Here is a 20,361-nt window from a genome sequence, read left to right as displayed (position 1 = left end):
ATAGCCAGGCATGGTGCTGAGTTTTGAACTTCCTCAGATGAGGACACGGAGGGTCACTGAGGCCGCCTGGCCTGAGGTGGTCCAGAAGGTCAAGCCCCCTCGTCCTCTATTCGAGGAGCCGCCTTGAGAGGCAAGGCTACTCCCACCCCCCAGCCTGCGCTTGGGCACGCTGGTACTGCCAGGCACTCACTCGGCCTGTCAAGAGCCCAGCCCCCAGCCCGGCACCCGCGGGCTTCCCCAGCCCTGGCCAAGGGCAGCAAGAGGGAACAAAGGCCCAGTCTCTGCCTGCTCGGGCCCCCACCCCCTCGCCCGCCCCTGGCACAGAGGGACCAGGGCTGGAGGGAGCACCCGCCTCTTCGCCGAGGCCGTGAGGAGCCCCCGTCCCTCTCCTGCAGGCCTGCTGACTGCACCAGTGTTCCCCCATTCTAGAGATGGGCAAGCTGAGAGGGGCAAGGAGCGGGTAGCCACAAGTCTGGGATTAGAATCAAGGTCCTTTGTTTGAAGCTGGACAGCTCAGCTGGGAGTCTTTGAAAAGGGGCCGAGTTGCCCTTACCCACCACCCTACCTGCCGCCAACCCAGTGTGGTCACAGCGGAAGGGATAAAACCAGATGAGAGGCAAAGATGAGGAAACGGAGTCAGCAGCTAGTCCCCGACCGGGGCTCCCTCCATCCGGCAGAGGCAAAGGAGACATAAAGCCTTCCGGAGCCTCTGTTCCCCATTCTGGAGCTCCATTCCACATGGAGCTATGCCCCCACGGAGGGCCTCACACCCCCAGGCCATGGCCACCATCCTTCTCCAGTCCCCTCCCCTCTTTCTTGCTCCTTGCTTCCACCCAGGTCCTGGCCTGGAGCCCCCAGGGGGGCCCTGCATGGTGAGGGGGCATTCACTGGCTCTGGAGAAGCCAGGCATGGCCCCCGCTTCTCCTCTGCAGGCCCAGACCAGGAAATAAATAGAACCTGCTCCTCGTGCCCCCAATACAGAAGGCACTGGGTATCTCGTGCCATTGGTTCTGCTTCAGAGATGGAAACAGAGGCTAAGGGAGGCTTGAGGGACCTGAGGACTGCCCAGCTCCTGAGGAGCAAAGTGGGGCTGATCTGTCACCAGCCAAGTTGCAAGTCCCACTGGCTTCCCAGGGACTGTGGGGGTGGGGGAGGGTGGGAGTTGGGTGGAAGGCTGAGGTGACCAATGCACAGCCCCTGTTCCACCCACAAGAGCAGCAAGAGGAAAAGGTCAGGGCCCCCAGGGCCTGGTCAGGAGTCTGAGGCCCTGGGGCAGCTCTGGCCAAGGCCCAGCGGACAGCCCTGAGCCATTCAGGGTGAGTGAGGGCTGGCTCAGTTGTATGACCTTGGTCCACAAAACCTCTCCAAGCTTCCATCTCCCGTCGACCAATCAGCAAAAGCCCACGGAGAAAAGTCGCAAGGTCCCTGCCTGTAGTGTGTCAGGGCTGGGGCAACGCCACCCCTCCCTTCCTCCCCACCGGGCTGGGCCCCTCCTCCTCCTGGCTTAGCGGACTTCACACAGAACAGGTGCTAGGACGCCTCCCGCCTCTCCTCCCCACCTCCCTCCCCACTGCCAGTCCCTTATTGGACATCACACTTTGTTTTAAAGAAAAAATAATATTTATTTGCAATATAAACAAAGTCCCGTTGCTGGTTCGGGATATATATATATATGTATGTGTGTGTGTGTATATGTAGGGTCACAAATTTTCCTTCATAAGGTCATAAAGCAAAACTGGCCACCCTCTTCGCATACTCTCACGTACACAAATCTGATGCATCTTTCTGGGGTTTTCTTTTTAAAGGTAAAAAAGAGAAAGAACCATGTACAGCATGGAAGCTTTTTGTCAATTTCTCGACTGTGGCAAGATTTTAATCCGCTGCCTTAAAGAATCCCTGAAAACCGCCCCGTGAGGTAAGACGCAATGGGGCAGAGCTTCCTCGGCCTCGCTCTCGGGCCAAGTGCTGGCTCACTCAGGGACCCCGGCCTGACCACTCACCTTTCCCCGGGCCCCTGTGCAGTCCTGACACCTGGTGGGACTGAGGCTGGAGAAGGAACGAAACTGGAGGATAACGGAATCCGTGGCTTTGTTCTGTGGATCCTGGGGGGAGGGGGTGGACAGAGCCCCACGCCCCTTTCTCTTGTCCATCCTTGCCCCTTCTGCCCCTGCCCTGGTATTTTCCTGGTGCGAGTTTCCTGGTAGTAGAAGGCATGGGCAAGAGGAGTGCAGGGCCAGCTTCCATGGGACACGGGGGCTCCGAGTGGCAGCTGGACCGAAGCATCAGCCAGGGTAAGGGACAGAAACTAGGAGGCGGGGCTGGGCCTCGGCCACCCAGGCTCCCCGCACCCCCGCCCGCAGCCGGGCCTCCACTCAGTCACAAACAAACGGAGAGAGAGAGAAAGACAGAAGTAGTGGGTACATAAAGAAAGGGCCCGGGGCCCAGACCCTCCTACGGGCTGAGCCCAGAGGGCTAATGCTACTGCTTGGCGTCCCCCACAGCTCCACCTCCAGTGGGCCCACTGCAGGGCCTCCCATCTCTTGCCTCCGGGAGTCTGCCCAGTCTGCAGGGACCGCTGGAGGGTCCAAAATGCAAAGGCCACCCGCAGCCCACCCATTGTGACTTGCAGAGGTCGTCAAGGGCAAGTGCAGTGCCACGGGGGCTGGGCCAAGAGATGTGGACACGACTTGGCGGGGGGGGGGGGGGGGGGGGGTGGTGTTGACACCAAGAGAGCAGCAAGCCAATCCTTCGAGAAGGGCCTGCTGCTGCAGAAATGGGAGGCTTCACACATGTGCAAAACGCATTTGGTCAAGATCAACACGGGGTTTGTCTTTTCCATTAAAAACAAAAACAAAAACAAAAACAAAAAAAAACAGTAATTGCTTTTTGAAGTAGTAATAAAAACAAAACTGAGAACATGTCTCTCTCTCTCTCTCTCTCTCTCTCTTGCGCGCGCGCAGGATCAAGGAAGGGATGAAATACTGGTTTATACAATCCACCGTTGCGTGTAGCCTGAAAATAACACTTTTCATTAAAAAAGAAAAATCAAGAAGAGCTTGAACACTTGCCGTGCTCCGGGGAGCTTGGATTACCTGCCAAAAGTAAAAAGTAAACTCAGGTCCGTGGATGGGTCTTTAAAAAACAGCCCAACTGGCTGGCCCATCTGCTGATGGAGTGTCCTGGGACAAGGATGAGGCCTCGCTGGCCTCCCGAGGCCATTTGTCCCAGAGCTCAGGGCCTCTCCAGAAAGTCCTGTGGAGGGAGGCCTCGCTTTGTGGTCCGCCCGCCCCAAGGCGGTGAGGGAAGCTCGGCCACCTGCCCACCGGGGGCCTCCAGGCACTGGCCATGTCCGAGGCTGCCTGGGTTCTGGCTGGACGTAGCAGGAGTGGGCCACCCACCTGGCCCGAGGAGCTGGGTGGGGGGGTGGGTTGGGGAGGGGCCGGCCCCCACCACCTGTGCCCCAGCCTCACGTGGACTCAAGGGTGTTGAGTGGGAACAGGTTGTGGTTGGTGGGCGTGGAGAAGTAGAGCTGCTCGCTGGGGGTGTGGTTGTCGCACGGGCTGCTCAGCCCCAGCGTCCGCTCAAAATCCAGCAGCTGCCCCATGAAGTTGAAGTTGGGCGAGATGTTGGACTTTTTCCTCTTGACGAAGTCGTAGGCGTCATTGAGTGACAGGTTCATCTTCTGCATCAGGTAAGCCACGGTAACCGTCACCGAGCGGCTGATCCCTGCCAGGCAGTGCACCAGGACCCCACACTTCTTGGAGCGGGCCTCGTCTGCAACACACAGGCATGGGTCAGGAGGACACCTCTGCCAGGGAGCCGGAGGTGGGGGGCTGGGGCACAGAGGGCAGCAGGGTCACTGGCTGGTGCTGCCCAACACTTGAGGGACCTGGTGAAGGCCCACACGGGTGGGACAGCCACTTGGGGTGGAGGTCAAGAGCTTGACTATGGAGAGGGCTCTGCCACCCGTCAGCTTCGAGTCACTGGACGTCCCTGTGCCTCAGTCTCCTCATCCATAAAATGGGCCCCCATGTTCCCAGTGCTCTTACAAGGACCTGAGCCAAGAGAGGGCTCTCCAAACCCTGGTGCCTGTGATGGCTACACACAGTGCCCAGCCTGTGCTGAGGGTGTCACCTGTGTCCTTTCAGGCCATCTGCACCTGAGATGGTCAGCAAGTTCATTTTATAAATGAGGTTCACAGGCACAAAGAGAGTGACAGGCCAAAGGCCACAGACAGACTCCTCCTAACTCCTGGCACATACCACGGTCAGTCCTCGACTGGTGGCAGAGGCCAAGCTCACTCTTCTGGTGCGGCTCCCATGGGGATCCCCTGAGGGTCTCCTGGGAAACAGGCCTGAGGGGAGCCCTGGAGAGGGAATGGAGGGCCCCGGCCCTACACCCAGCTCTGCCCTGTCCCCTGCCCCTCAGCCTTACTCCTGAACAGCCAGGGTTGGGAGGAAGGCCACACCTGAGGTTTCGCCAGGGAGGCTCTCTTAGTTGAGCCCCCTCCCCCACCTCACTTACTAGACTTCCCCCAGAAGGCCCATGCACCAGCGACCTCTCCCACCACCACCAACCAGGTTCTGCCCACCCTCCCAGCTTCTCCCAGTGTCTCTCTCAGTCTCCTCAGCCTGACACACAGTAGGAGCTCAATAAACACTAGCTAAGCCACTGAACAACTCAGTCCCATAATCGCTCCTCCCCTAGGCTCTAGGGCCTCTATGCCACAACTGTGCCAAGGATGGAGGTTAACAAGAGGCAGCTCTCTGGGGCCCTCCAGGTCCCTAGCTCTCTGATTCTGAGCCCACTGGGAGCCAAGCATACAGCTGGCACTCAATCAGTGCACTCCCACAAGATGATGCACAGGTTCTCAGGCTGTTCCGCCTCTGATGCTCATTCCCTCTGGCCTGGCAGAGCTTCCCCTCCTCATCCCCATGAGGACACCCAGGGCTAAGCATGCAGTAGGCACTTAATCCAGATCCAGGCACTGCCTGGGGGCAAGAGTAGCTGGGGAAGAGAGAGAAGCTGCAGCCTGGTGCAGAGTGGTGCGGTCTGACCTTGAGACTTGGGGCTAATGGGGCGGTGGAGATGAGCCCCCCAATGGTGACACACCAGGATATGGGGAATGCCTGGCCCCCAAACCCACTCCCGGGTGATCCAAAGTGAAACTGCTTCCACGGGCTTTATTTTTAGCCTTCTCAGGGTGTGGCTGAGCAGCGTGGGGCTTGAGGCTTGATCTAGTCCCAGCGAGTCCTGGGGGGTGCTCAGGCCTCTATTCCTTCACTTGTCCCCCTCCCCCACTCCTATACCCTGTTCTGTCTCCCTCCCCAGATGCAAAGGGACCTTCAAGAAGGATAAAGGCACCCATGAGCCAGGCTCTGTCCTGGGAGCCAGGGATCCCCCTTCTCTGCTCCCCTGTCTTGTTGGAGAAGGAGTGAACGCTCAGGCAGGACCCAGAGACCTCCTGGCCTTGTCCCTCCCTGGGCAGAGCTGGGAAGCTCCCAATAGCCCTGGTCACAGCCCCTCCCCCAGGCCTCAGCTTCCTTCCTTCCTCCCAGCCAGGCACCTAGTTTTGGTTCCCAGTAAGCGGATGAGGCGGGGAAGCCTCCCACTTCCTGTTATTAAAGCTAGCCTGGCCCAGCTGACACCAAAACGCCCTCCACTGGACACAGCGGCCAGCGGGAGAGGACTGCCCAGGCCACCTCCTCTCTGCCACTGGAGGCTGGGGAGAAACACGGGGTCATCAGGCTCCGAGAGCCAAGGGTTTACATTCATGCTGATCTGGTAGCCCTTCCCTGCACCCTGGGTAAGAGCTAGGGCCAGGAAGATGACCTGCTAACAGCTTCCAGCTGGCCGCAGAGGAAGCAGGATGGGGAGGTCGAAGATAAGGCAGCTCATGGAGCTTGAGTCAGCTGGGGCCATCGGGGGCTGACGGTTCTAAGCGCAACAGCGGGACGTACTGCTCTGAGGGAGGCCTCCTATACTCCAAGCAAGCCCCACAGGCTGCCAGGAGCACCCAGGGCCCTACCAAGTCACTCTGGCTCACCACATTCCAATAGCTGCCCATCTGGGGTCAGCCTTCGGCTCCAGCACCACCCTTTAGCCCCCTCAGGTACAAAATAAAGTCCAAAGAGGCACAGTGGCAGCCCCCTCCCGGAAAACACGTGTGCTGAGGCATGAGGACGAGCAGGCAAGACCTGTGGGAGGTCTGAAAGCTGTGATGCTTCAGCTAGCCAAGCCCAAAACAGCGGAGCCACAAAAACACAAGCTGGACAGCAGGGTCCGTGGGTGAGGCAATGGGGCAGGGCGGGGGGGGGGGGTCCAGGACTCAGGGGACCACTTGGGTCCCAAGGGCCTCGGTGACTCACAGCAGGCATGGGTTCGGCCACGGGCACATGCCAGCACAAGCAGGGCACGCACAGGCTTCGACAGGCCCAGAGGTACCCAGCCAGGCGCCAGTGACACCCAAGTCCCATACACACCTCGACACAGCTGCCCACCCACCCCGCCCAGAGAGCAGCAGCACCTACCAATGAAGCTGATGGCCTCGGGGAAGAACTGGGAGAGGTTCTGGCTCCAGTGGTCCGAGATGGGGATCTGCTTGTAGGTGAACTCGCCACCATGCTCAAAGGCATTGGGCAGGTTAGGCGTGACATTGAGGATATACTTGATGCCGTACTTGCCGAGCACATCCAGGTTAGTGGAGTCCTTGGCGCAGCCGAGGTAGAGGTAGGGCAGGATCTGGACGGGGAAGGCTGGTTGGCTGGATGGCACAGGGCTGCCATCCGACTCCGTGGCACTGCTGGGCAGCTCTCGGTCGGACTCCCCGTCTGAGCAGTCAGAGCTGATCCGTAGGCCCCCCAGGCCCAGCACGGAGGTGGGTGGTGAGCCACTGGGTGAGGATGAGCTGTCCACGTTGGTCTCGCAGTGCTCTGAATACTCCGTCTGGAACTTGTTGAAACCACCTGTGGCCAGGGTAAGAGGGCCTGGGTGAGAGACTGCCCATGCCACCGGCCAATGTCTCCAGACCAGTGGGCTGCCCACATCAAGCACTTTAACACCGACAACAGCCAACGTGGGCCCTGCCAACTGGGTTACACGTGTACCTGCTCCTGTGTTCTCTACATCCAGCTTATGACCCCCGACAGAATGGGAAACTGAGGCCCCCCCAGGAGGTGAAGTAACATGCCTGAATGCCATATCCTGACCCATTAGGCTTCAGGGCCCCAGCTCATTTCGCTTCCACAGCCCCCAGGCACACCTGGCACCCATGGGTGCTGAGTAACGGCTCAGTGGTAAAGGAAAGAAGACAACCCCGTCTCCGGCCAGCACCTGTGGGTGTGTAAACCCCTCTTACAGAGGGGACTGCAGGGGCCAGAGCTATGTCTAGGTCAGTGAGAGGCACAGAGGTCCTGGGCCTCCTGCCTGGGAGTCCGGTCCCTGCCCCCCACCCCAACCACAGTCAGGGAGGACAGTGTGAAAGTACTGGCTGGCCCTTCCCTCCCACAGTGGCAAGTTTCATAAAAGGGGTCCCAATCCACCTTTCCCCCCGCTTAGATCTCAAGGACCCTAGTTTTGGAAACACAGGGGGAGGGCTGCTGGGGCTTTACAGAGACAAGAAATGGGGAGCGTCTTGCAGCTAGGCATGGGCCCTGCGCCCGAGGGTGCCGCAGGCTTCCCCTCCCCTCCCTGCCTGCACGCCCGCTGCCAGCGAGAGGCCATTTTGGAATGTTAATTGGAAACACCGGCTGCAGCCACTCGCCCCCCAGCTGCCTCCCCCTTCCACAAGCTCAAGGATAGTAGGCTGGGGACTTGGGGGTCCCAGACAGCCATGGCGGGGGACCCTGGTTACAGTTCTGCCCCAAGTGTTTCCAAGAGGCTGTGATCCCCAAGTAGTGAGCCCAAAACCCAGATGCCCAGAGTTCCCCAACCCAAACGGTCCCTATACCTTAGGGGCGGGGATAATGCTGCCAAAGGTTCCTATATCCTGACTCTGGTCTCCCAGGGACATGCATTCTAGACTGGAGCAGCAGGACCTGGTGTCCTGTCGCCTTTGGGGTCCCAGGAGACGGCCCCTTCCTCCTCTAAGGGGCTCAGCAGGAGACTAGGCGCTGCCATGGCCCCAACAACAGGAGAGAAAAAAAAAAAAAAAGGAAAGCCCAGGTTGGCAAAAGTTTCTTCAGCCCACTCGAATTGTGTCGAGGACGAGATGCAGAAGGGACCCTCGCGCCAGCCTAAACCCGCGGGGGCCGAGCTCCCGTTAGAGGCGGATGCGAGCCGGGGGCGACGTGGCGCCGGCCGGGCAGGCGGAGCGCATGGAGAGAAAGCAGCCTCCGGCGGGGGCGTCAGGGAGCCGCGGGAGAGCCCGAATCCCGGACGGGGGTCTCAGTGCTGCCCTCACCTTGGAGGTAGTAGGCCTGGCAGCCGTCGTCGCGCAGCTTTTGCAGGAGCAGGCCAAGCACCGAGGCGGGAGCGCCGGTCTCTGGCTGCCACTCGGCCGTGGCCTCGTCGTAGAGCAGCACGGTGGCCGCCTTGCAGCGCGTGGCGAAGCGCTCCTTGTCGGCGTGGTTGGGGATGATGGAGCGGATGGGGAGGTTGCCCTTGCGCAGACGGCGCAGCATGAGGCCCGGGATGGCCAGGTTGATGGCCGTCTCGATGTGCGACGACTCGAAGAGCTCGTGCGGCCGGCAGTCGAGCAGCAGCAGGGACGCGCCGCCGCGCGCCTCCAGCTCCTCCTGCAGCCACTCGGCGCTCTTGCACGGCATGGCCCCCGCACCCGTTGCCGCTCCCGCGCCGGTGCTAGCGCCGGACCCTGACACCGCACCGGGCTCCGACCCCGCACCGGTGTCCCCAGCAGCCGACGCCCCCGAGGCCGACATGTGCGCCCGCGCTGGGGGGCCGCGGAGCTGGTTTTTCATGGGGAGCGCGGGCGGCCCGGGGCAGGGGCCGGGCAGCCCTGCCCTGGGACGGCGCCCCGGCCGCGCGGGCCCCAGCCGCGTCTCCGGGCGCCCGCCTCCCGCCGAGCTGCGCGCCCGCCGCCCCGGCCTCCCGGCCTCCCGGCCTCCGTCCCGCCCGGCCCTCCGCGCGCGCCGCGGCCTGACAGCCCCAATTAAACGGCGGCTCCGGCGGCCGCGCGCCGAGGCGTCCTCGGGGGGGGCGGGGCCGCGGGGCCGGCGCCCGGGCTTAAAGGCGCCGCGCCTCCGCCGCCCCTCCCCACGGAGTACGCGAACGCGCTCGCGGCCCCGTGCACCCTGAGACCTGCGCCCGCCCGGGCCCTCGGCCCACCTCAACCCCGACCTGGCTAAGACCAGCCGGGGGTGCCCGGCCAAGACCCTTCCTCTATGCCCGCGCTCGCAGCGCTTCCGAGTCCTACCGTGAAGGGCTGCCCTAGGGACGTCCTGCGCCTCGCATCCCCTCCCGACTTTTCCCTGAAGCAGAGCCTCCCCAGGGATAGGGCGGTGGGTGGGGGCGGTCACGCTGAGGCAACATCCCCCTCCTCCTGTCTGTCAACCCCACTCATTCATTTTCTCAGCGAGTTCATTCAACAAATGGAAACTGAACGCCTACTACGTGCCAGGCACTGTGCTTAGGATAAGGTCACCGTTTCAGGCGACCGACTGGTCCCTAGGATGGCCACAGGCTCCGAGACCTGAAAGGGGATCCCACCCCAGCAGGCCTGATGGGTAATCAGCGAACAGGGGACTAGAGGACTAGGAGGACCCAGGGCCGCCCCACACTCCGCAGGCAGGAGCGGAAAAATCCTGGAAAGGGCCAGCCCCAAGAAGACAGAGCTAGCCCTTTAAGAAAGCTTTACAAGCTGGGAGGTGACAGGCGCCGAGTGAAGCGCCACGTGACTTTCTCTCGGAGGGGCGGGTGGGCGGGGAGCTCTCCTTTATCAACCTCTCTCCTCGCCAACCTCCTTCCCAGTGCGCCAACCAACTTTCGCGGTAGGCGGGAGCGCGTCGCGCAGATGGCCAATCGTGACTGAAAGAGACGGTTGGGAGGGAGGGCGGCTCGTCACCCGTTCCACCCGGCGCAGGGAAGTGGGCGGGGTCTCCGCGAGCGCGGTGTGTTGGATCGCTCGCAGGCGGGCGGGGCGGAGGAGGTGAATGGAGCCGCAGGTAGCGCAGGAACAAAGCGGCTTGACTCGAGCGGCGCGCGTGCGCACGGACTACTGCGCTTTCCCTACGGAGCCAGTGTCGTCTGCCTAGGAAGGGAGCTAAGGGCCGGGCCCTGCGGTCCGCCTGGTCCGTTCCCAGCGGGCGGAGTGCCTCCACTTCCTCGGGGTTCCCATCTCCCACTCTGCCCTAGGCTGGTTAGCACACAGCCACCTTGCCTGGACAGAGCCCAGCAGGCCCGTCACAGATCTATCCAGCGATGAGGGCACTTCTCTGAGGTCAGACCGTCGACTGGCAGTCCACGTGCTGGTTGTCAGGGACGGCGGCAGCACTGGAAAAGGAAGCCTAAGCAGACCCACACTGGAGGGGACCTGCTGGCTGATGAATCATTCCTCAGCCGGCTTGTTGAGGGCTGGCTGGAGCTTTGGGGACAGCAGGGCCTGGTGAATTGGTTACTGCTCTCACTAGTGGGAAATGGGAGCCTCCGCTGTGTCCCCGCAGTCCCTATCTCCCTGGACAGAGGAGGGAGGCCGTGCCACCCCCCCTCCCCATTAGCTCGTGATGGCTCCCTTGTCTCCCCTTCAGGACTCCTCCAGGGGAACCGTACAGGCTGGAGGAGAGACCTGTGAGGATGTGAGGAAATGGAGAAACTCCCCGGGAGGTGGGTGCATCCTCCAGCACGGAGGAAGAGGCAGGGTTCAGATGCATCCAGAAGGAGGGAGGCACCTGAGGAGAAGGTGACAGTGAAGCAAAGGAGTGGAAGAGAACTAGCCTGGCTGTAGGAGCTGCCTGTGGGGCCCTGGACCGCCATCTCTCAGCTTGGAGGCATAGCCCAAAGCCTTGGTTCTTGGGTGGAAGCCCTGCCTCCAGTCTTGAACAGCTAGACACAAGGCATAAAATGGATCATATCCGGGATGCCCTGGGTGCATATGCATGAGTGTGCACGTGCATGCAAGGGGGGGACACAGAACTCTCTGACTTACAGAGCACAGCAGGAACTCGCCCGTGGTCAGACAGCTTGAGGCCAGGACCACCTCTGCCCAGGACCTTGCCCTACAACTGTGAGTCTCCCTCCAGAATGCTGCAAGACATACCTGGAAGAGGGAGCCCTGTGCCCTGAGCAAGGTCTTGGGATCAAAGACATTTTTCCTCTTCAGGAATGTGGCCTTTCCTGCCCTTCAGGGTTCAGGCCCTCCCCCATCTGCAGCCCCCAGGAGAGGTGCCCCACCTCCCCATCACCCCCTCACCAGGGTTTCCCTGAGGGGCAGGGTGGGGACCCCCAGAATGGGTCCGGGTCCCTGGGGGTAAGCTGGAAGTGGAGTATGGGTGGGCTGTCTCAGGGCTGTCCCGTTCTCCCACACACCTTCAGGCCTTTGTACACCCTACCCCCATGGCCTGGACATTTTTTGGCTTCACCCTTTGCCAGCCTTCTAGAAGATCACAGTTCGGTGTCACCCTCAGGGAGCCCTTCTCTGCTAGAATTAGCCCCCTGCTCCATGCCCCTGGGACCCTTGCCCCCAATTTTGCACTGGAATTATCACTGTTGTTGTCCAGCAACCCCACCAGACTTTCTCCCTTTGGATACCCAATGGCATGTCTACCTCCCCAAGTCTCCCCCCTTTTCCCCCAGGTGCTAGGCCTGAACCCATGAGGTATGTTTGGAGCTACCTTCCCTATCTGCTCATATCCAGCCCCAGAACCAAGCAGTGAAGGGGACTTCCAGCACGACAAGGCTATGATAGTGGGATGTTTGATGTGAACTAAGCCAGATGTGAGCTGGTGTGCAGCCTCCCTGCCGTCCACCCCTCCCCCATCCTCGTGGCTTGGTGACCCAGGAACTATGTCGCCAAGAATAATTTAAGCATTGGGGCGCCTGGGTGGCTCTGTCAGTTTAGCTTCTGCCTTGGGCTCAGGTCAGATCCCAGGGCTCTGCTCAGTGGGGAGCCTGCTCCTCCCTTTCCCTCTACCCCTCCCTGCTGCTCATGGGCGCACAGTCTCTCTCTCTCTTGCTCTCTCTCTCTCAAATAAAATCTTTAAAAAAATAAGAATAGTTTAAGCATCTTGGAAGCAGACTTTCCTTTTCCTACCAGTGTCCATGGATTTCTTAGAAATGGGCAAACATGTTTTGAACAGCACATGCCAGAGGGAGAGGAGGGGAGGAGAGTCTGTTCCTCCTATCCTTAGGAAACTAACACAAATTTCAGGTGAGCTCCTGCTGCTTGCAGGAGGGCAGTTTGCAACGGTGATTGATTTCACACCCCGCCATGAGAGCTGAGCAGGGGCTGGGGAGAGTTCCGGCAACTCCAGCCCATCTGTGTCTGAGACCCAGACTGGGGGTCACTATGCTTGTCCCAGAACCATGGGACAGCTTCTTCCCCATCCCCCAGTGAGGTGCCTGCCTGGGTTGCCGTGGGAACAGGTAATGTCTAAACCAGGCCAGAAGTGAACCGTGAAAGGCCTGGCAACTCTCCTGCCCTGGGCAGAGCTCTGGCTGTGCACGCCTGAGCTTGTACATGCACATGCACTCAGGTAAAGACACACACAATACAGTCCCAAACACACATAGACCTACCCTGTATCCACATATGCTCACAGGCAGAAATATGGGTGTGTGCAGAAATACACAACACGCATGTGCGCACACACTCTCCATTAGCTACATACACATACACAGACCCTGTAATGTCTGGACATTTGCCATTCTTGTTGGAGGAGTACCCACAGACCAGTCACAGAAGGCTTGTTACAGGCTATTGGCTATTGCTTGGATCTCTGTGGTGACAGGTTCTAAACGGAACCAAATTCTGCCTCTCCCTTCCTTCCAGGAGGGAGCCACCAGACCCTGGGTGATAGCAGTGTGGCCCGGAGAAGCTATTGCCTGGAACAGCTCTCAGGTTGGGGAGCCACATGCCTATTCATCTTCCCCTCTATCCTGCCCAGGTGTGAGGCAGAGGGATAGGAGGAATAGGGCCCTGGGGAGCAGGTGGGAAAGGGTCAAACTCAAGAGAAGCAGAGACCAAGAGTTGGCAGGATGGAACTCTCCAAAGCTCCCTGGAGGAGATAAAGGGGAAGAAGTGAGGAGAGCCAGGCCACTGTGGAGCCTCCCCCTGTTCCAGCTTACACGTTTCCTGCCCTAGGCCAGGGCGTATGCAGGGAAGGGGATTGGGACCTCAAAGGGGAACTAGACCAGCATAATCGCTCCCTCTCCCAGCTTCCCACAACGGCAGAGCAGGCCCTTAGCTAACCTCCCCATGTGTGTCCCCCACTGGGGCCAGCCTGAGGAGCCAGACTAGAGGACAAATCTATACTACTCTGCCTTGCTTTGTCCCCTGGCAGACATTACTAGTCAATCACAGCACTCCTGATTGCTGAACCACCCTCTGGCCTCAAAACCGTCCTAAGCAGGCATGACCAGCTGATTGATTGTGGTAGACAAGGGAGATAAAACCTATTTGCTAAAGCCTCAATTCATAGCCAGGCCAGCCATGGCCTCTCTGTCCCCAGCCCTGGCTCATGTCACCCTGGCCCCTTCCTGCCCCCTAGTCTGTGCCCAGACATGGCACCCCTGCTTCCACACACTTCCTCGTTCTGTGCCCCCTGCCTTCTGAAATCATCTGCAGCTTCTGAGGGGTGTTGACCCCAGGAAGTCTTCCCTGCCTGACCTCAGCAGAGTGTGCTCCTTCTCTGATCCTCCAGGTGTTGTTCCTGTTTTCTACCCTCTCCCCACTTAAGGGCAGTTGAGCCTGGAGGGATCTGGGAGGGAGCCGATCCAGCCAGGGAGCATCTGTGTGACTTCACCTGTGTGAGCCCCTGTTGTCACTGGAGTTCCCGAGATCCTGGCTTCTCACCCAGAGTCCGGCCCCTCCCCCTCCACTCCCCCTGCCAGGCCTTCCTCCTGGCCCGGCCCTCTGTCCTCCAAGCTCTCCTCAGCACGAGGGTCCCCGTAAGGGAGATAGGGGCCTCCTGGGATGCTCTCTGCTCAGGACGGATTAGAGACTGATTTCAAGCAGGCCCAGTTTCTGTCCCGACGCAAAGGTCACACCCTGTGCTGCCCTCCTCCTACGTCCTACAGCGTTTTTCACATCCTCAGCCCTGCGATCCTTGGCGATTCCCCAGCGAGACCAGAGCAGGCCTTGTCTGTTCTGCAGGTGGGGAAGCTGAGGCCCAGGAAGGGAAATGTCTTGCCCAAGGGCCTGGCTCCAGGCCCAGCCAGTTACTCAGCCATTGGGCCTGAGGTGAGTCATGGTGGCCCAGGTGATGGGAAGGAAACATAAACACAGGCAAGTGGGAAGGGCCGTCTTGGAGGCGGGGTGAGTACCTGCCTCGGGCTCCAGCTACAATCTCCCACACGCAGACCCCTGTGGGCTTAGTGGGCAGGTGCACACCTGACTGTCTCAAATCACGTTCCCTTTTGGCTCCTCGTCCGGCCTTTAATCAGCCCTGGAAAGGCTGTCAACGCATTTGACGGATGGGGACACTGAGGCCCGCGGTTATCAGTCAAGCTGTGGCAGGGGCTGGGCCCCAGACTAAGAACCCAGAGCTCCTTTACCCCAGGGGAGAGGTTCCCAGCTGGCTCTTATTGCGACTCCCGGCCCCTCCCACAGGAGGGGACCCAAGCATAGTCCACAGGGACTGCTTGCTCTTTGACTCCTTGCTCTTTCCCATTTCTGGAAGGTGGGGGTAGGGGACAGACTGGAGGTATGTGAACCTATTCACCCCATAACAAGAGGGGCCTATCTATACCTTGCACATAGCATCTGTGCTATCAAACGCTCTTCCCATGTCCCAGGCACACCTGGCCGATCCATCCCATAAGCCGGTTTCCGAATCCACCTTCACTGACCGTCACAACGTAGTCCCGGCCCTCCTCCCTCTCCCTGGCCCACCCTGCCAGCCTCGTTCCCAGCCCCTAGGTGCAACCAGAGGCATCTTTTGAGAATGTGGAATCAGACTTGGCCTTCTCCCGCTCTGGAGCTTCCCATCGTCCTGACAGAGTCCCAGCTTCTCTCCGTGGCCAGTGTGGCCCTTAATGAAGCGGCTCGGCCCCTCTCCCCACTGCCCTGCCTCTCCTCAAGGGCCAAGATTGTCTGACTCTTTCCCTCACTCTCCCAGCCCAGCCCTGCCTCCTTTGTTGTCCTCCTGCACCGTCTCTAGGGCCTTTGCACTCACTGGTCCTTCTGTTGGAAACTTCTCCTAGTTCTTGCCTTTAAATTAAATACCTTCTTACCCATTTGTCTTCCAGAGCTGGAGTGGGCATCTAGGAAGTGGCTGAACCAGCATTAGAACCCTGGCCTCCTTCTAGACTTTGTGTTGTCAGCCACCAGCCGTGATTTCAAATGCCTTTGGCTCTCCCCTGCACACTGGGTGATTCTGGAAGCCTCCCACCTCCATTTCCCACTTGGAGACCTGCTGGAGTCACTCAGTGAGATTACCTGGAGCCAGAAGAGGCTCCTTGCTGTCGAGGGATGGATTCCTGCTCTCAGTGTGCCTAGCAGCACCTGGTCCCCAACCTCCAGTGGCAGGCCTCAGTTTCCCTGTTTTGGAGAGGGCTCCCCTTCCCTGCCATCCAGGTGTGGCTCACCCTTTCTCCAAAGGTCGAGCCAAAATGCCCACCTCTTGGTGGACTCAGAGGGCCCTGGGTCCCCAGCCTGCGTTCCAATCCTACATATACCACTACCCACCAGTTGGAGGAGGGGCTGGCCTGGGGGTTAGACTCAGCTGGGAGCCCCACCCACTGACAGTGAGGTCATTCCTAGAGGGCCAACAGCAGCTCAGCTGCCTCAGGAAACCAGGCAGGCCAGGCCAGCTTTCCTGGGTGTTCAGAAGAAACAGCAGAGGGGTAAAGAGCCCAAGTGAGCTCAGGACCACCCAGTCCCTGCCCCAAAGCCACATATGAAGGCCAGAGCCCTTTCCTTCCCGAAGTCTGTACTCTGAGTTGATTCCCCCTCCCTCTTGTGAAACTTGGAATTTGGGGGTACCCAGGCCACCCAGGTCCTGAGGGATGCAAGCCCGGGCTTAGGGGGAGTAGGAGTCCTAAGCCACCTGCCCATCTGCTGCCCTGGCCACCATGTTGCCCTTGGCCTCCTGCTCCAGGCTTCTGATCCTTCTGAGGCCACCTCTGTCCCGAAGGGCCTGGAACCCTGCACCTGGAGCAGGGGTGGAGGCAGGAGGGTGTCTTCGACAGGCACTGCCGGCCAGAGCAAAGGCCAGAAGTAGTGATGGAGTCAGGAGCGGCTGCCTGACTCCCGTTCTGTCCTGTCCGAGTCTGGGTCCCGTTCTGTCTTGGCTGAACCAGCCTCTGGTTTCCCCGTCGGGAGAACCAGCATGGGCAGGGTCCTGACGGTAAAGGCGTTCCAAGCTTTGAGGCTGAGAGGGTGGAGGAGGCTGGGAATTCCCAGGGTATCTGGCGGGGCGGAAGTGCCAGGGGCCTGGGCTGGGTCTGCTGCGGGTGGGCCAAGGGGTGGAGACTGTTCGGTCTCTCTGTAGCCACCAGGCCTAATTGCCTCATTAGTATCTGCCTGCTGCCTGGGCCTGTCTGCTTCCCTCCCCACTGGCCCACACAGCCCTGTTTTTCAGGAATCCCTCCTACGAGGCCTTGGTGATGGTGACCACATGATCATGATGAGGCCGGGGGAAATGGCCTGGGACCCAGCTGTCCTGGGCCAGGCGCGAGGTTGCGGGGTGCACCCGGTGCCATCCCACATGGGCTCAGCCGTCTGGCTGCCTGGGCTGGACAGCACCAGGGGCAGCACCAGGAAAGGGTCTAGAAGACTCCCCTCCCCGGCCTGGCCCTTATGCCGCCCTATTCCCGCCACAGAGGCACGTGCCCTGGAACTTGGCAGAATCCATCCCCACAAAGGTTAAGATCTCCTGCGGGAGAGGAATCTAATGGACTCTGACTCTCAGGGCTCCAAGCATAATCCAAGGCGTGAGTGTGCCGTGCGTGTTGCGACAGGGCGGGAGAGGAGGGGTGGTGGGTAGAGACTGGGGTGGGGGGGAACCTGACCAAGAGAGACCTGGTTCCAGTCCTGATTCCACCCCCAGCCTCTCCTCTTGGGGCCTCAGCTTTCTCCTCTATAAAGTGGGTGTGCGCTATACCATGCCAATTGCAAGAAGGCAGGAGGAAGCCCACCCCTGGAGGGCCCAGCCCAGGGATGAGCATGTATCCCTGGGCTCAACCCTCTTGGGCCTGGACAGTGGGGAGAGGGCCCTGGGGGCAGGCGATGACCACCCCAGGGAAGGAAGCTTTCTGGAGCAGAGGGATGAGAAGGGGCCTGCAGCAGCTGTGCCAAGGAGTGTGAGCAGAAGGGGCTCGAGCAGAGAGGCCGGCCCCACAGGGAGGTGAAACGGAGACAGAGGAGACCGAGCACCACTGCTGGGCCTGGCGCTGGTGGCTGCCCTGTCCCGAGGCTGATGGTTGGGTGGGTGCGGTGGCGTGGATGCTCCCAACACCTGGGGCCTGCCGGTGCAGGTCCCATCCCGTGGTGCAAGGCCCTGCCCGCCGGCCTCACGCCTTTGACTCTGCGGCCACGCCTGCCCACCCACCTGCCTGCCCCCCCATGATGAAGGGCGGGGAGGGAATCAGTGTCGTCAGGATCCTAACACGGCTCAAACATGATCCCACCTCCAAGCATCGGCCACACCAGCCCCCTGTTGCTTTCTCTCACCCTTCCTCAGCTGTCACCCCCATTCAGTTCCCACCTTTCGCTCAGACCCAGCAGACAATAGCCCCTCCTCTCTGAACTCAAAGAGCCTTTCCATCAGGGGGCTTTGACCCAGACCTCCTGCCTCCTCAGGGCTTTTCCCAAAGTGGGATCCATGGAACACTGGGCCTCCCCAGTACACCTTGATATAAAAGGTTATGTGGGGCACCTGGGTGGCTCAGTCAGTTAAGCATCTGCCTTCAGCTCAGGTCATGGTCCCAGAGTCCCCAGATGGAGCCCAGCATCAAACTTGCTCAGCGAGGAGCCTGCTTTTCCCTCTGCCTCCCCTGCTCCCCCTACTTGTGCTCTTTCTCTCTCTCTTTCTCTTTCTCTGTTAAATAAATAAATAAAATCATTAAAAAAAAAAAAGTTATGTGGTCAAATGTCTGGAAAACACTATGAGTGCTGTGGCCCAAACTGCCTGGCACAGAAGTGTGTTAAAGGCTCTGACAAGTCCTGCCAGGATCTAGCTGGGTTTATTTTGTTCACCTGGCATTTCCCAAACTCTGGAGACCACAGCGGGGACCTGGGTGGCTCAGTCTGTTGGATGCCCAACTCTTGATTTCCGCTTGAGTCATGATCCCAGGGTTGTGGGAGCAAACCCCCCGTCGGGCTACACGTTCAGTGAGGTGTCTGCTTGTCCCTCTCCTTCTGTCTCCCTGCCCCCTCAAATAAGTAAGTAAGTAAATAAATAAATAAGATCTTTTTTAAAAAAACACCAAAAAATGCTGGAGACCACAGCATCCGTTGCTGACATGACCTCCACTATCCGCTCACGGGACTATGCCCTCAGCGTGTCCTTCAGGGGAGAAAGTGGCTTTATGTTGCCCAGTGGCTTCTCACACATCTCTTCCCTGGAGTGTCCTTCCCATCTTCAGATGGAAGCGGAGGGTCGGCCAGATGATCACGCGGAGCTTCACGCTCTTCCAGGCTGCTGTAGGACCCTGCGGTCTATTTTCCACCTCAGGCCCAGCCCATATTGCCACCCCCCCCAACCCCCCAACCCCAAAGCGTGGGATCAGAAGCTAGCCTGTTGCCTGGTGGGGAGGCGACGATAAATGGACACGGTGGTGGGGGGCAGGCTGGAGAAGGAGGAGGTGAGCCAGACACCCAGCCATGCCTCCCCCAACCAGCAGGCACCAGCGCTTGGCCCTGACCAGCTCTGGCGGCTGCTGGCTCAAAGCTGCTCGGGGCAGGGCCGGGGTGGATGGGGAGGCTGCTGTGTCTCAGCATGGGAGCCATGGACAGGGCCCCCTCCGCAAGCCCAGGCCAGAGTTGGGTTACGAGCCCTGAGGGTCTCCTAATGAATTCCACATGTGAGTGGATGCCTCTGAGAGGAAACGAGGAAACGGGAAGGGGCTGGGGTTGGGGAGAGGGACCTGAGAGAGGATTGGAAACATGTGTGGAGGAGGAAGAGGAGGAAGAAGGGGGGAGAAGCATGACAGCAGCAAGAGGAGGAATCTTTATCTCCAGAAGTTCTGGTGCCTACCTCCCCACCACGAGGTTGGCTACCAGGATCCCAGGCCCTCTAGGAGGCCCCAGGCTACCAGTCCCTTGGGGGAGTGGTAGGAGAGACCCTCTTTCAAGTGGAGAAAGCCCTAACCTCCTAGCCTTACTTGGCTGGGGTTCTGAGCCATTAGGGGCAAGATAGAACAAGCTCTTGGTGGGGGGCAGGGGTGGCTTGAGGAAGCTCCCTCAGAGCTAGACAGCTGGCCAGAGCAAAATGCTCCTTGGGATCCAGCCCCTCTTGGAGCTGGTGTAGGGAGCTTCCCCTACTCCACCAGAGAGCCCTGGGGCGAGCAAGGCCACTGACATGTCAGGCCTGACCCCCACCTTTGCCGCTCTTGGCGAGGTGGTAGGCAGGGAGGCCTGGCCTGTAGGTTGGCTGTCCCCGCCCCTGTCAGGTGGGGGCCATGCACAGGCACCTAGACTGGCCTGACAGCTGGTAGCCTCATTAGGAGAAGGGTGTGTAGGGAGCCATGTTGACGTGTGTGCATGTGGTGGGGGTGTTGTCCAGTGAGAGAGACCCATGGTGGTTAGTGCCAGAGTCTGGGGGCTTTGTGGGGTACAATGTGTACCCCCCCAGAAGCACTGGTTTTGAGCCCCAGGTTTCCAGCTGGCCCACCTTCAGGACTCCAATGCCAGGAGCCGAGCCCTTCAGCCTCTGCTTCCAGCCCCTTCTCCAGACCATGTACTGGAGCCCAGCAAGGACAAGGCCTGCTCTTAGAGCTTTGTATGAATTGTCTCAGTGAATCTTCTCAACAGCCCTATGCGGCCACTCCTGCTCCCATCCCATGTTCTGGATGAGGAGGCTGAAGCGCAGAGAGGTCAAGTCCCAGCATTCCTGGCAGCAGGAACAGAGTGGGTGCAAAGGCTCCCTGGGGCTGAAATGCGCCAGGTATGGCCAAGGCTGCTGTGGCTGGAGGAGCATGAGAAGAGGGCAGAGGGTGGCAAGAGACGGGATGGGGGCCAGTCAGGATTGAGGAGGGCCTCAGGGCTGTGGTCTGCACTGGGGCCTCCACTGGCCATGGAGGAGGCTG

General features: G+C 59.8%; 1 protein-coding gene and 1 long non-coding RNA gene across 3 annotated transcripts; one reads left to right on the top strand and one right to left on the bottom strand.

Moving 5' to 3' along the window:
* Window positions 1-1,597: 1,597 nt before the first annotated feature.
* DUSP7 (dual specificity phosphatase 7) lies at window positions 1,598-9,080 on the bottom strand. Its single transcript, XM_082683677.1, has 3 exons — window positions 8,402-9,080; window positions 6,531-6,965; window positions 1,598-3,774 (listed from the first exon to the last, which is right to left on the bottom strand). The coding sequence occupies exons 1-3, from the start codon at window positions 8,916-8,918 to the stop codon at window positions 3,467-3,469; spliced, it is 1,260 nt and encodes a 419-aa protein (XP_082539803.1). The 5' UTR covers window positions 8,919-9,080; the 3' UTR covers window positions 1,598-3,466.
* Window positions 9,081-10,070: 990 nt separating this feature from the next.
* On the top strand, window positions 10,071-12,163 carry LOC309840975. Of its 2 annotated transcripts, XR_014298879.1 has the most exons (4): window positions 10,071-10,396; window positions 10,704-10,779; window positions 11,104-11,179; window positions 11,749-12,163. It is a non-coding gene; the product is annotated as an uncharacterized lncRNA (long non-coding RNA). The 2 variants fall into 2 exon arrangements; XR_014298878.1 differs by lacking the exon at window positions 10,704-10,779.
* Window positions 12,164-20,361: the final 8,198 nt, after the last annotated feature.

Source organism: Mustela nivalis, assembly GCF_964662115.1.
Source record: "Mustela nivalis genome assembly, chromosome: 1".
Taxonomy (NCBI): Eukaryota; Metazoa; Chordata; class Mammalia; order Carnivora; family Mustelidae; genus Mustela; species Mustela nivalis.
Note: the sequence above shows the minus strand (reverse complement) of the source record. Positions and strands in the feature narration are given on the sequence as shown.